The sequence below is a fragment of the Xylaria bambusicola genome (assembly GCF_022495145.1).
Source record: "Xylaria bambusicola strain CBS 139988 unplaced genomic scaffold F5B22scaffold_61, whole genome shotgun sequence".
Lineage (NCBI taxonomy): Eukaryota > Fungi > Ascomycota > Sordariomycetes > Xylariales > Xylariaceae > Xylaria > Xylaria bambusicola.
Genome location: NW_025953614.1, coordinates 49,121 through 64,023, shown reverse-complemented (window position 1 = coordinate 64,023; position 14,903 = coordinate 49,121). Strand labels below are relative to the sequence as shown.

The 14,903-nt window shown below is 49.2% G+C and overlaps 5 protein-coding genes across 5 annotated transcripts; 4 read left to right on the top strand and 1 right to left on the bottom strand.

The window, feature by feature from the left end:
- Positions 1-2,407, top strand: F5B22DRAFT_650982 (ketopantoate reductase PanE/ApbA-domain-containing protein; the record flags this gene model as incomplete). Its single annotated transcript, XM_047979397.1, has 4 exons — positions 1-155; positions 207-247; positions 311-743; positions 811-2,407. The coding sequence occupies 4 exons, from the start codon at positions 1-3 to the stop codon at positions 2,405-2,407; spliced, it is 2,226 nt and encodes a 741-aa protein (XP_047826399.1).
- Positions 2,408-6,714: 4,307 nt separating this feature from the next.
- Positions 6,715-8,197, top strand: F5B22DRAFT_624910 (PTPLA-domain-containing protein). Its single transcript, XM_047976150.1, has 3 exons — positions 6,715-7,289; positions 7,343-7,482; positions 7,577-8,197. Exons 1-3 carry the CDS (start codon positions 6,877-6,879, stop codon positions 7,654-7,656), a joined length of 633 nt encoding a protein of 210 aa, XP_047826398.1. The 5' UTR covers positions 6,715-6,876; the 3' UTR covers positions 7,657-8,197.
- Positions 8,198-8,986: 789 nt separating this feature from the next.
- On the top strand, positions 8,987-10,573 carry F5B22DRAFT_660668 (uncharacterized protein; the record flags this gene model as incomplete). Its single annotated transcript, XM_047980312.1, has 5 exons — positions 8,987-9,151; positions 9,214-9,318; positions 9,375-9,519; positions 9,654-9,882; positions 9,936-10,573. The coding sequence occupies 5 exons, from the start codon at positions 8,987-8,989 to the stop codon at positions 10,426-10,428; spliced, it is 1,137 nt and encodes a 378-aa protein (XP_047826397.1). The 3' UTR covers positions 10,429-10,573.
- A 711-nt stretch (positions 10,574-11,284) lies between these two features.
- On the bottom strand, positions 11,285-12,211 carry F5B22DRAFT_474693 (RNAse P Rpr2/Rpp21/SNM1 subunit domain-containing protein). Its single transcript, XM_047972189.1, has one exon. It carries the CDS (start codon positions 12,041-12,043, stop codon positions 11,495-11,497), a length of 549 nt encoding a protein of 182 aa, XP_047826396.1. The 5' UTR covers positions 12,044-12,211; the 3' UTR covers positions 11,285-11,494.
- A 536-nt stretch (positions 12,212-12,747) lies between these two features.
- On the top strand, positions 12,748-14,860 carry F5B22DRAFT_639389 (ATP-dependent RNA helicase SUB2; the record flags this gene model as incomplete). Its single annotated transcript, XM_047977710.1, has 5 exons — positions 12,748-12,970; positions 13,634-14,044; positions 14,090-14,450; positions 14,499-14,756; positions 14,812-14,860. 5 exons carry the CDS (start codon positions 12,748-12,750, stop codon positions 14,858-14,860), a joined length of 1,302 nt encoding a protein of 433 aa, XP_047826395.1.
- Positions 14,861-14,903: the final 43 nt, after the last annotated feature.

Here is a 14,903-nt window from a genome sequence, read left to right as displayed (position 1 = left end):
ATGGAGGAATCTGAGCTGATGCAAGTATGTTCAGTTGGAGGTAATGCTGTTTCTGCGTTTCTATCATGGAGGCTACAAGCCACGAACGCCTGCGATGTGACGCTTGTGTGGAAGTCGGGATTCGAGAGCGTCTACCAATACGGCATATCTTTCAAGTAAGCAGGCCCTGTTCTCTCCATAAACAAACCTATCTAATTCATTACTAGGTCGGCAACCTTCGGTAACGAGCGCTTCAAGCCGCGACACGGTATGCTTCCCATACTTTTAAATTTCTTGGAGTATCTCTGACCCAAAGCTTCGCATTATGCAGTGGTTAGGACACCAGAAGAAGCCGCACAGAACAAAGGTGGCGCATATGATTACGTCATTGTCTGTATAAAAGCGCTGCCTGACATTTACGACATCGCCGCCGTCATTGATTCTGTCGTTACGCCCCAGCACACATGCATTTTAGTAAATACTACTCATACCCTTGGTGTAGAAGCCACCATTGAAGAACGATTTCCGACCAATGTTGTATTATCTCTCGTTTCCAATGCCGAGATATCGCAATTAGGAACAAGTGAATTTGAGCACAGCGGTTCCACTGAGATCTGGGTTGGACCAGCAAACAAAAACAACAATATTCCTTTAACGATTCAAGAAGATATGGCTCAGGCTCTTGCAATGACTTTGAGTTCAGGTCAGGTGGATTGTAAAGTCTCGAAAAACATCCGACAGCAACAATTTGAACGAGTAATTGGGTAAGCTTGGCTGCTCACTCTCCCACCCCCACCTCTTCCAAAAAAAACGCATCAACTAACTTTGTAGGCCTATCGCATTCCATCCCGCTAGCGTTATCTTCGAAACCCCCTCACACGCTGCGCTTCTAGAGAAGCCAGGGGTTCGGCAGATGGTTTCCGATGTCATTGATGAATTGATAAGTCTTGCGAAAGCCGAGGGGTGTGCACTTAGTGCCGACTTTAAGGACAGGACGATCAAGGATCTAAGTCAACCTTCTGAGGCCACCAGTATCATGTGGCAAGACTACATTGCGAGGCGACCGATGGAAGTAGAAACGTTTCTCGGCTCTCCCATTAAATTGGCAGAGAAGTTGGGGATGAAGTTGCCTCGCATTGAGACTCTATATGCAATTTTTCACAATATAAACACGGTGAACCAAACCAGACCTAAGGAGATTAATGGACTTTCGCCTGCGCCTGGCTCACCGTCATCTTCGTCCCCGATGCCTCGAATCTCATCAGGTGGTCCCCCACGTCCTATGCCCAATGGAAACGGGATGCCTCGACCTCGGCCGAGGCAATCGTCTAACTTTGGGGGCCCGCCGCCTCCTGGCATGCGCCGCCCCCCTCCGAACGGCGGTCCTCCAAATGGACAGCGCCCTTCTATGAACGGCACGCCTAATGGTTATCCGAGACAGCCTTCGAGACGCGGATCCTTCGAAGATAACGACTTGGGAGAATTTAGTCACTTGGTGGTTTATGATGACGCAGAGGGAGCCAATGGTGGGACCTATCCCGGAGAGACGTCGGATGTCGCATTAAGAGAGAGGGAGTTCCAATTGCGTCAGCGTGAGTTGGATCTAAAAGAGCAAGAAATGCGCATGCGTCGAGGTGGCTATGGAGGACCACGGAGGCGTGCTCCTCTCATGCGGAATGGTGCCGGCATGTACGATGACGAAGATGAGGACGACGATTATTTCGACACGAGTGCAACTCCCGGGGCGCCCATGATTGACCCCGATAATTTCGATATGATGAGCGTCACATCCAGGAAGAACCGTTCGAAGCCGCCACCAAATCAGAATGAGATCCGCTCGGGTCACCTCAATGGGCGCGAAAATGGCATATCATCAAGGGGTAACCGATTTCGACCTAGTTTTGGGAGGAACCGCTCAAGTCAAATCATAAATTCCATCCCTAATCTACACGAGAACATCTTGGATGATCCTATGATGAGTTACTCTTCCAATCGGTACGGTAATGTCGACCGGGGACAAATTCATGCAGGGTCAAGGTCAAATTCTTTGACAACCTCTCACCTACAGGAGTTCCAGAATGGACCGGGCATGAATGGTGCATACCCTAGACGGATTAGTCAGTCGCCAGGAAACCCATACACACCTTCCATGCGTGGTGGAAACGGGCGCCCATCTCCTCCTAATGGAATGCAGCAACCCATTCCTCGGTACCCCCCTGGCCACGGCAATACCGTAGCACCGCAGCAGGTTGAGCAACGAGTCGGGGTGAGCACTCTCCAACCACCCCACGTGAAACCCATGCGAAGTCTGACCGGCAGTGCGAGTGCCAGCGCGGGGAGTGGTGATTCCACAAACCTAGGCTCGGAGCCTTCGGCGCATAGTAGCCAGAGTAGTCTGGGACCGCGACCTCCCTTGGGCACTCGGTAATGGCCCGAATATTCTAGGGCACGCAACTGCGAGCCGTCAAGGACCAGCAATTGGGGAAGTGGACGAGGTCTCGGCGGCCGAGCGAGCGGAAATCTGCAGGCGGCCGTGGCTGCCCTACCAAGCAATCAAAAGTCACGACGATTTCTAAATTTTTGAGTCATTCGGACGACGGCGCATACATACCGGTTTAGAGGGCTTCAGTTTGGATTACCACCTTTATGACACATTAATTCTATTCGGTTGAAGAGAGTCACGTACATAGGCATTTGATACGACAAGACAGTTGTTATTTATTTCTGGTAATATTGCATTGGGATGCGGGCTCTCTTCTATTCATTCGAAACGCATATACTTGTTTCTCCTTTGTATCACTTTTCTCTAGAGAGAAGGTTCCATTTCACCTTGCAGCGCTGGACTCCGGAATATCGACTCAGACAAACCAAGGTTCCCAAGAAACTCGCATCGCAAGGCTTGGAGGCGTAGCGAAGGAGTGTGTGACGACAATGACCAGGTCGGGTGGGATGGGGAAGGCGGCAGTGGTGTGTATAATCAGCAAGGGTACTGGAGTGCCTACAAGCCTGTTCCTAGTCCTCGCAGCTCCGCATCATGATTGATTTGAATCTTGTCGAATGGGGTTGGTTTGCCAGCCCAAGCGTTTTTAAAAAAAGGAAAAGGGAAATAGGGTTAGAAAACCTACCATGTGGGTTGCTAGCCAGAAATTGAGCGGGAAGACGGCGCCAGATGCTGGGGTTCTTATTTACGGAAGCAGACACCGAATGGAGAAGCTTAAAACATAATTCTGGTATATTAATGACGAAGCTTGCCTACTGGAAGAGCACTATTTCCATGACCCCTTTTCTCGTGTCAGGTGGAGTTTAATATCATGGGGATGCTCTCGACTATAGCTAGAGGGGCAGGGCTACAATAATGGGAACAATTAATGCTGTACCGAAGGAGGGCGAGATATTTTGCAAGCGACACGGATCAAGATGTCACAACCATGCCAGAGAGTGTACCAGAGAGGTACCTGGGCAAACTCGGTGCAGGCAGTTCAGTGGTATGAAAGCATCAGTTCGCGAGTAAGGAGGGAGGATACAAGCTACAAGCTTATCATGGCGACGGGGTAAAATGACACAATGGTGCCAAGCTCAATGCAATCTCACTTGTGACTACTTCAATTTGACTCATGGACGTGATTGTCATTTTTTATCTATTTAGGAACCCCCCCTTTGGTTTCCCGTTTTCCATCGCTGGCCGAGTTTTGTAGCGTCTTTGATATGAAAGAATGTTTAAGATGGAATGGTAGTAGGCTTGGGTACACCAATCTAGTGACATGACTCGTATTGCAGCTTCGTCATCTATCATGGCTGGGCTTGTTGCCTACCTACCTAGTAGTAGGTAGGTAATCATAAGGACATATAGCTAAATTTCCGTCACAATAGAGAGGGTTCCAATGATGGGTTCTTCTCTCCAGTTTCTATCAAGCGGACAGGTAGTAGGTCTGAGGCGTGGTCACTGTAGTGAGTGTATATTACCCCGCCTGTAGCGTGCAGTGTGTAGTGGGGGTTTGGTATGGATGGGACAGCTCAGAGCCTGCCTACATACCTAACAGTCTACCTAGGTACAGATAAGTTCCGACATCTCACCATCTCTGCATGCACATCAACTTAGCCGGATCGCTCTCAAAACATCGAAACAGCCAGTGGCATGACGTGAGGCGTCTTTCCCCCCACGCTCCTTTTTCATGCCGTCCGACAAGCGTCGTAATCTATCTAGTGTTGACCGGGTGTTGATGTCTTAGATCTCCGTTACATACAACTACAACTACGGCAGCTCCTCGATATTTGCTAGCCGTCTCTGCTGTGGCACGACAATACGCACCGCTTCTGGTCTATCTGTACCTACGAAGCCCAGCCTGCCTTCTCTTGTCTGCTTTATAACACTGACGCCAAGACGTCGAGGACCGCAACGCGTCACTATACGAGCTGCTTCATCCTGTGCTGTACCGTACAGCACGAGACAAAGCCCCTCGCCCGCGTATTGCAGTGCAGCTGGGGGAGCAGAGATTGAGGAGTCAACGCCACGTATTCCCGTCTATGGGAGTATTGCCTGAAAGAAGCAATAGAGGTACAGACTGAAGCGAAGGGCTGCGAAGCAAGACTCTAGGATTAGGGCTGAAAGTCTTGGCTGCGTCGCATTGAAGCAAGCAAAGACGCGTTAGCTGCCCGCCACCGGAACATCGTGAGGGAGCCTGCGCATCTCATACAGCCCTTCCCGCAGATCCCATCAAATCACGAGACGACACTTGCTCCTTACTATCTACGACGCCGCGTGTGCGTGTGCGTGTGCGTGTGCGGGTGTGGATTAGCACCGGGGGGGAATCCTCGGGAAGAAATTTATTGCTGAGCACGGTATCTCTTTCCAGTGTGAAAGGAAGGGAAGGACTCGACACCCACCCGACGGATACCTACATACGAACTTGGGCTTGGCACGAGATCAACGTCCCCGGTGCTCTGCGGTTCCTGACGAATTATACATCCACTTTCTCGCCCTGCGTATCTTTTGGGGTGTGCTTTGTGTTGCTGCTGTGGTGTCTACCCCAATTTCCGGTGCAGAAAGCAGACGCATTCCGATACCCTCTCTCTGTCTGTTTGTCTGTCTATCTACCTACCTCCCTGCTTTATCGTTCGATCCGGCTCGCACCGCCCCCCTATTTACACTGCGAGCTACTGCGCGGGGTTCTAGCCGAATACGCGATAGTCATATTCAGCGTTGACAGGGAAGAAGAAAAGTGTGAAAGATAGGGGTAGGTATGGCGAGTCGTGGCGGCAACATGGGCGGCAGTGGAGGTACGACGAGACCTTCTATGGCGCCGCAGGCCTCGGGAGGAGTGGTTAAGGCGAGACAATTAGTGAGTGCGACTTCTCCCTGATTTCATCCGTCGTCCTATCATCTTTAGACCTGTTCTCAATGTCCGTTTGGTTCGCCTGTTGGTTCATGTCTTCCATCCATTTCTCCGATTTGTCCCAAAAAAACGGCTGGAGACAACTACCATGCCATTAAGTTGAGCGTCAGAAAATGAAATTCAACTGTGAAATGGGGTCCCGACATGCCAAAAGCATTGCAACATGCTCGCCTTGTCTCATTGTTTCTAGACCAGCCATCTTCTGACAGCTGTGGAACAAAAACATAGACACATCTACACTCGCAATTAGCACAGCTTTCTGCGAATTTAGCAGACACGGAAAACCTCCTGCGCATGACGAGTGGACAGGCAGATGCCATGAGGGGACTGGGTAGCTGGCATGGCGCGATGTGAGTATTGACTTTCACCCCTGTCTGGTTCATCACATTTTCTCCTGTTCCACCTCGTTCCATGCGAAATCAAGCTGTAAAGGACCTATTGCTTTTTTCGTTTCATAGCCCTTTGTTATAGTTACTGCTTATAGCCCCATGTCACTGCGAAGCTCGTTTGAGATAAGGGAGCATATTTTAACTCGAGGATAGGTTTATGGCGGCCAGCAAAGTCCTAGGCGAGGAGTCGGCTAAAGAACATCAACAGCCCGATCAGAAATAAAAGATTACCCCTTCGACACAGTTATTGCTGGTACTTTAGGTGGTGAGGTGTTTAGTGGACGAACTATGGTCATACCTTTAGCGAACGATATACGGCTCCCTTGTTGCTTGTCTGGTGGCGGTGCTTACTCGATAGATCTTAGAGGTACAAGACGACTTCGTGTGTCTTCGAGGAATAGGATCGCGGGTACGAATGGAAAATAAACGTGAACTGTTGTTTGCTGTGCTTGAGGGCCCTGTGTGGGTGATGGACTACATTCGATATCTTGTCTTGAGTCCATAGGTGAAGACAGACGATTACAAGAATGATGAGAATCACATACAGTGGTGCCACGAAAAAAATAAATAAATAAATAATGTTTGTGCGTTGTCTCGCTATGTACTCCTGTTCCTGTTCCTGTTCAAGTGAGCTTGGGCAATATTTATAGGACCTTTTTGTTTCTCTCAATTTGATGGGATTTAGGTCTTGTTTACATGCTATTCATCCATCTCGTAGTATGACGATCATGTATATTGGTCGCAAAGTGCGCGTCTATGTGCGACCCATGGATGGCCAGCGTAGTTTTATACTCGGGAGTTAGTGGGTATCGAGTAATTTGTGTTCTCATTGTTACTCGGGCATCTGTTTTTTTATCTCAATGGTGGAAAGGATGCCATGTGCTGGACGTTGGCGGATTGATATTTGCGGGTCTCTACTTACGTAGTAGGAATAGACATTTCTCCAACCGACAGTCTCAACGAGTCATTTCACGATCCTAACTAAGTACTCACCTCATTGCTTACCAAACTTATTCCTCTATCCTAATTTCCTCCCCCCTTCTCATATTTCCCTTATAACAATCCGACATATAAGTCAGACAATCACTCATAACCTAGGTACTTACTTGGTAATTATGTCCTTCTACCTCCTCCTCTACAACACCCTCTCCCTACTGTCGTGGACCTACCAAACCCTCGCCATCCTCGCACACGCCTCTCAATCCGCCGCGCTTCGAAATGACATATTTAAGCTCGTGACGCCTGTGCAAAGCGTCGCGGCCCTCGACGTTGTACATGCTGCGCTGGGACTCGTGAAGGCTTCGCCTCGGACCGCGGCGCTCCAGGTCGGCGGACGGAATCTGGTCGTCTGGACTGTTATGAGGGCTTTCCCGGATCTTATTCTCGGGGATGAGAGGAAGGGCGGAGGTTTTGGGCGATTCGCGTTTGTGGCGTGTTTGATGGCCTGGGGAGTCGCGGATGTGTTGCGCTTTACGCTGTTTGTGGGGAATGGATTGGGTTGGAGGGTGGAGGGGTTGAGATGGTTGAGGTTTGTGTTTTTATTTCCATTTGATAGATTGATTGGGCTGATGAGTGCGTTAGGTATTCCGCTTTCATAATCCTCTACCCCGTAGGGTTCTTGAGCGAGGCCGCGCTCGTGTACCTTGGTCTTGTCGAGGGAGAAGGTATCGGGCCGATTTATAGGGGATATTTGTTTCTGGGGTTGCTGTCGTATATACCAGGTATGTTTCTTTCTGTCCTGTTCTTTTCCCTCGCTGCGGAATAGGGCCATGAGTTGTGTAATGGCGAGAAATACGTGCTGATGAGGGTTTGTAGCGAGCTATGTCTTGTACACGCATATGTTTGCGCAGAGACGTCGGGCTCTGGCTCAGGCTGGGCGCGCCAAAGGGACGTGATGGTCGTAGTGAGGTCTTCAAGGAAGTGTGCGTGGCAGAAAATTGATTTGGTATCTTACCATCCTGTTTACTTCACGTCTCCTGTGGCTATCTATGGTGCAGCCAGACAGCCGAATCACGTGCGCCGTGACACAGGAGGTACCGATTCGGAGCCATTAAGTTTTGGCGAAGAATGTCTCTGATACCGGAAGGGCTGGCAAGGGGTAGCACTCTTCAAGCATCTCAATAGGGGGTGCATCAATGGCTCTCTGTCCAGTCGAGATGTGCCTACGAAGGAGCTCCATTTGCTCCGTCACGAGATGGCTTCGCCGTGATAGAGGCTGGGGATGAATAGGAAGGGACGAGAAGAACAAGAGCTATGCACGTTTTTGAGAGACTAGCTCTTTACCATCTATCCAAAACCTACGAGACAGATCATCAAGCCCAGAGGCCCTATAGTTTGTAGTGTATTCCAGGCCTCAAGGATTCTCCAGGTACCTACATAGTATAGCACACTTCTAGCCTTTATATCTATCAATTGCAATACATCCATCGCCAACTGGCTCCATATCTAAACTCGTATCATCTAAATCGCTGGCAACAGCACCCCAGACATGCGCGCGATGCTCCTATCGGAAACTTGCCATAACAATGGCAAAGGTTCTACCCTGAGATTGAAACCATTGTTGATCAAAGAAACCACGTTTCCTAATAACGTTAAGATTAGCCGTGTGGATGGGTGAATGACGGCCGAGGCCGGGGCCCGTGGCCGAAAAGGGGGCTTCAAAGAGATGGCTCTAGATCTTGTATTAGAGCGTATAAGTTTCTAATCTACGAGTTTATACTAGTAGTGTGTCAAGATTCGGCATGGAATGACGACGGCCATTTAAGTCTTATGGTAAGATTCCTTCTCTAGCAGAAAAGGTTCTATTGAACACAGTAGCTTTGGGAGCAAGTTCTTAGTCTGTGATCTGGCGACAGATTCACCAGGGCAGAGATATTAATTTTAATCTCGGAAAATGACCAATGACTTCCTCGCATATGTTACTTGCCACTGTGTCGGGGGCTAGAGCTCAATGGGAGCTTTTCATCGAGGATTGAAAGAACATGAGGTTAAAGGGAGATCGTATTGAAAGAGAGCACCGCACAAAGACAATGCAACTTGAAAACAACTTCGCTATCCGACCTGAGAAGTATTTACCTCGTTTCCTCACTCTAGAGCCGAAACTCGTCTCTGCTGAGGTACGTACAGGCTCAATAGGCTAAGCAGCATCCTCGTCGCGACATCGTGATACATATTCAGTTTTTGACGTTGCCTGTTACTTGACACCGGGACCCGAATCTACCCATCATGGGGCTCACCATCAACCAAATCAGCGCCTGTGGCAGGGAGCTCTTTGTAGTCGACATCGTCTTCACCGTTGTAACCATCGGCTTCCTGCTGATGCGTTTCTGGTCTGCGCGTATCTCGAGACGCAAGCTATATCCGGATGACATCTTCGTGATTTTCGCATTTGTGAGTTGCATAATCGACTTGGTATATCTTTGAAATATGCTTTGACTAAGACGTATCGCCAGGTGGCTAAGTCTGTTCTGACGGGCGCGGCTTTCTGGGGCACCTTCAATGGATTGGGAAAGCATATCTATCTGCTCAACTTACAGCAGCTTACAGTTCAAGTCAAAGTGCGTATTTTCTTGACGAGGATTCGTGCAGTGCAGCTAACTCGCCTCTTCCACAGCTGTTGCTCATCAGTGAATTCACCTATACTTTGGGGACAGCCGCAATCAAGTTGTCCATGCTATGCTTGTATCATAGGATTTACACCACACCAACATTTAGGCGCTGGAACTATTTCGTGATGGCGTTGGTCGTTGCGTATATTAGTAAGTTGTCGACTGAATTACCTTTTCCTAACTCGAACGGTTCTCGTCGGGAAGCAGCACGAGTTGCAGAGCTTTGTCAAAATATCCTTCTCATCATGGTCGAAAATGGCGATTGCTGACTGTGAATGCGATAGTAACGTTTCTTCCTCTGTTGCTAACTAACTGCGTTCCTCTATCTCAGTATTGGGATCCCAAGCCGGGTGGGTGGTGTCGAGACACGCTCATATATGATATGGCCACGGTTGCTGCAAACTTCTTCCTTGATCTTGCTGTCCTTATTCTACCTATGCCGGTACTTTGGTCCTTGAAGATGTCGATCAGGGACAAGTTGACAGTCACGGCCATGTTTAGTATTGGGTTTGTGTGAGTAACCACCCAAATCCGCGCTTGTTAAATACTGACCGATGTCCATACAGTACTATCGCGCTTATTTCTTGGCGGTCAGCTGTGACCGTAAGAACAAGAGGCTCTCCGGATTGGACTGGGTCACTGTGTAAGGTAGGAGAAATCGCCACGCTCGAGCTTTACCTAGGAATCATTGCCGTCTGTATTCCAACGCTAGGACCATTGTTCAATGCCTATATGAAACCGGTTTTCAGCAAACTAGGCCTAACTACCATGGGAGCCCCAAAGTCAGGGCCAAACAATTTATATCTCAGGACATGGGGTAGCTCCGGCACGAAGAAGCGAGTTCAAAACTACAGCGAGCTCAACGAGAGTGCAGATCGTATTGTCAGCAGGGACAATTCGATAAGATTGGGTACGACGGGAGAGAGCAAAGTCGTTTCGGAGTGCACATTCAAGCCAAAACATGAGACGCTACTGCAGAGCCATAGCCAAGACGGAATCCACGTTCAGAGAGATATTGAGTCGCAGTATCATCCCAAAAAGACCCAATACTTCGAGTAAAAGCAAACTACCAGACTATGAGATGGATTTAGGCAGGCCGAGCATTTGAGAGGGGAGGTGTATGAAGCGACTATTCACTTCTATCAGAATTACGTATCACAGAACATGTATTTTCAATATTATATTGCATAGATGTCTCCACGACGGCGCCGTGGATGAGGAGCGCAACTTATGTTAATTATATCCTACTAATGACCTCACTGCGGTGAAGATGCTTAGTACGAGGGCCACCGCTAAGTTAGGTGATATGTTTTATGATCGTCCGACCAGATAGTGCTGCAACGTTGCTATCTATTAGATCATGACTGAACGCCTCTAGGTCGGGGTCCATGCAAGAACGTGCCGAGACCTCCCCATGCGTTGTAGATGGATTCGAGGAGGCTTCAGATTCGCATTTTGGCTAACAGATCGTGTTTAGGGGTCAGTTGGTGAACCCCAGACCTAGCGACATCAAAGGACGTGTCGCGCTGCCTTTGCGTAGACAATGGATATAGAGTGTATTCTTTTTCTTCCCTTTTACACTGATGGAACCTGTGCTGTGGCTAGAGTCGCTCAACCAGGCTGGGTCTTGTCTATTTTGAATGCGGTGAGAGATCCAGTTCACTTGCCGGTAGTGATTCTGACTGAATAGGGGCCTATTGTTGTCTTAAGAAAAGTCCTATTTCCTAATCTAGACCTGGCCCTTTCGGTTTCTTCATCTTTTAATTAGGCGACCGCGAATGATGACTTGACCGGCATTGACGCCTATGGAGTTGAATGTTGTCCTGTAATCAGTCCTCTTCTTCGGCCTACTGTATTATCACCTAGCCATCGAATTAGCCACGATTTTTTATCGGAAGTGGATAGTCTGGATGGCTTACAGTGAGCTATGAAGTACAAATTATAGGTTGATATTCGTATTGATAATGCTCATGGGTGCCGCTGGCCCGACCGCCTCTTCCCAGCTTCAACCTTTAAGCTTGGTCGGGGTGCAAATGCAACAAGAAAGGTAGCGGAGCAAAGTGCATACGCAGTAGCCTAGTTCCACGACTGCGAGGGGAGACGAAGTGATTACTCAAGCTATCTTTCAGGCAGCGTCCATATTTTTATTAACCGGCTCTAGTTTTTTGCTTGCATGTTCTGGGATGTTATCTGATGCTTGCATCCTGTTTGGCCGGCGTTTCTGGCGTGGGGTGTGAATAGGGCACCGCGTTACTCGGCCACAGGTGTTGCATTTCACGACCAGGACATCTGCCCAGGGTTTCTTGCCGTGTTTGCTCTTGTTCTCAACCACAGACGTACTTGTCTCACCTGGGACGAGCAATGTATCGCAGTACTTGCAGATTGTGTGTTTTATTGCTGGCGAAAGGCGTATTTGGCTTTTGAGAGACGTGGCTCGAAGATCAGTCAGTAGATGGCGGGTAAAGTTGAGCCTTAGCTGGTCAGAAGTAGGGGACGGCTGCGCAGCTAAAGGTTCCGACGTATCCTTAGAGATGTCAGATACGGCGGCGTTTTGGTGGGAAATGGGAGTTTTCCCAAGTTGTGATCCCAAAAATGCTGCTGCTTGGTGTAAATAGGATAGGCGCGAATAGAGGTGCTTATTTGGGATTGACCCATTTGTCTTTGCTTTCCCCATGGATGAGTCGGATAGCTACTCGTTCTCCTGAGGTGAGCCCAGCTAGCTGCTATATCCTTTGCATCTACTTATGTAGCATCAATAGAGATGCGAATAGAGATGCAGGTAGAATAATCTTCACACACAATACCTATCTACTGTACTACGTAAGTACATTCCCAATCTCGGAATGCAGTATGCAGGCACCTGGTGGGAACCAAGCTCCATCTGTCGACAGCTGAGCGGCCACAATAAGTACACATAGTAGGTACTATGTACCAGTTGGTTGCCCTGTGCGCCTTCCAGTTTTGCTTACAGTTAGTTTTGCACAGCCTTTCCTTCTGACTCAAAAGCCCACCTAGTCCGTTTCGGGACTAGTCCCTCCAAGCACCAGCAATGCCTGGCCCAGCCCATCACTGATTTCTCCTTCCAACCTGCTCGCTGATCTCCTCCGCGGCTTGCCTGTCTCGCCTGTCTAGCCTTTCTCTGTCAACACTGTCTGTCCACCTCTGCCTTTTCACCCTCCTTCTTCTTCTCTCCCTTCCTCTCCATTTGTGCAGAACCATCACGTTGCTGTCGGTCCGATACAACTTCATCCATATATATTCTTCTTTAGCTGCTGCTGCTATCAATTACTGAGTCGCACGGCTCTCCTTCCTCCTCCTGCTCTTTCAATACTTACAAGGCTCTACGGCCTCGCGCGCCCCCCCAACAAACTTATCAACATGTCTGCCGAGGAGGATCTGATCGACTACTCGGATGAGGAGCTGGCCACCAACGACACCGCGCCTGCTAACGGCAAGAAGGCAGATGCTGCCCAGTCCGGCAACAATGTCGACAAGAAGGCTTCCTATGTCGGCATCCACTCCACTGGTTTCCGTGACTTCCTACTGAAGCCCGAGCTTGTTCGGGCCATCGCCGATTGCGGATTCGAGCATCCTTCGGAGGGTTAGTCTTACATCTTACACGTTCCAAACCAAGCAAGCATCACCTATCCCTCCCTCAAGCGTCCGTCCTGTCGTCCGTCAAGCAAGTCTAGTCGCAAGCCATGGGTCGATGCATGTCATCGTCATCCAAGGAATTCACACCAGCCGGCAATGGTGGGACGCATTCCTTCAAGGGCAGCCTGTGATTTTGGCGACATCATCTGGCTTGTACCCCACGTTGAAGCAGAGGAGAAATGGAACAAACCTGCTCCAGCAATCTCAAGACTCGTGTCTACGGCCACGGTCTGACTGGCTTTTCGTTAAGCCTTTCGCACCTAAGGCAGATGACGTATTTGCGCAAGCTTTCAATACCCATCTGCCTCTGTCGACGACAATTGACCATCACTGCCTTTTGGCTCATGATGCGTCGGGAGCTTGATGGCGGCTTCTACATGTAGTTCCTCGCCGTCCGCGGACACCCGCGTCGAAGATTGATACGATGTTGGTTGGTAGATCTTGGCCCGAGATAGATTTCGGCGATCCTAGCGAGCGACTCGACGATGACGCACAGACGGACGCGATGGACGGACCTTTGTCGATTCCTTTTGCCGATCCCTTACCTCCCTTACGTTACGTTCTTGCATCCATCTTGGGAACCTAGTCTAACATCGATCGATACCTGCAGTCCAACAGACCTGTATTCCCCAAGCTCTTCTTGGTGGTGATATTATCTGCCAAGCCAAATCTGGTCTAGGAAAGACCGCCGTCTTCGTTTTGACAACCCTCCAACAAGTCGAGCCGGTTGCTGGCGAGTGTTCAGTCTTGGTGATGTGCCACACCCGAGAGCTGGCCTTCCAGATTCGTAACGAGTACAACCGTTTTAGCAAGTACATGCCGGATATCAAGACGGGTGTATTCTACGGTGGTACGCCTATACAGAAGGATGCCGAGATCCTCAAGAACAAGGAGACTCACCCACACATCATTGTGGGTACGCCCGGTCGTCTGAACGCCCTGATCCGGGACAAGTTCCTTCGTCTTGGAAGTGTTAGAATCTTCGTCCTAGATGAATGTGATAAGATGCTTGACGCCATCGGTAAGTCACTAATATAATTGTATTGAGCTAAACTAACCATCTTAGATATGCGCCGTGATGTGCAGGAGATCTTTCGATCAACCCCAACCCAGAAACAAGTTATGATGTTCAGCGCTACTCTGTCTGATGACATCAAACCCATCTGCCGCAAATTCATGCAGAACCCCACGGAACATTATGTCGACGAAGACACCAAGTTGACACTGCACGGTCTTCAGCAATACTATCTCAAGCTCGAGGAGAAAGAAAAGAATCGAAAGCTGAACGAGCTTCTTGACGAGCTGCAATTCAACCAAGTCATCATCTTCGTCAAGAGCACTGTTCGTGCCACTGAACTTGACAAACTGCTCCGAGAGTGCAACTTCCCATCCATCGCAGTGCATTCTGGCGTGAGTCAGGAGGAACGGTAAGCAAATTCACATAAGCTGAGGGACCGGAGCCTAATGCATCATAGTATCAAACGGTACAAGGAGTTCAAAGAGTTCAACAAGCGAATTTGCGTTGCAACCGACGTCTTTGGTCGTGGTATCGATATTGAACGTATCAACCTAGCTATCAACTACGATCTTCCCGCGGATGCTGACTCTTACCTGCACCGTGTCGGACGTGCTGGCCGTTTTGGTACCAAGGGTCTCGCGATATCTTTTGTGAGCACCGATGCAGACCAGGAGGTTCTCAAAGCCATTGAGAAGCGATTTGAAGTGGCTCTACCGTAAGCAGATGTCTCTTATCTTATTCAAATCTATGTGTGACTGACAGGACCATAGTGAATTTCCCAAGGATGGCATCGATGCCAGCACCTATATGGCATCGTAAGCCTCGATACAATTCAGTATCGATCTCTCCTTGCTACTTGGTT

What these genes read in the sequence shown, in the direction of transcription:
- F5B22DRAFT_624910 (XM_047976150.1), top strand. Translation starts at nt 6,877, where the DNA reads ATGTCCTTCTACCTCCTCCTCTACAACACCCTCTCCCTACTGTCGTGG. An exon ending in GAGGGGTTGAGATGGTTGAG is followed by an intron (nt 7,290 to 7,342) that starts GTTTGTGTTTTT and finishes TGAGTGCGTTAG; the next exon opens with GTATTCCGCTTTCATAATCC. An exon ending in GTTGCTGTCGTATATACCAG is followed by an intron (nt 7,483 to 7,576) that starts GTATGTTTCTTT and finishes GAGGGTTTGTAG; the next exon opens with CGAGCTATGTCTTGTACACG.
- F5B22DRAFT_474693 (XM_047972189.1), bottom strand. Translation starts at nt 12,043, where the DNA reads ATGGGGAAAGCAAAGACAAATGGGTCAATCCCAAATAAGCACCTCTAT.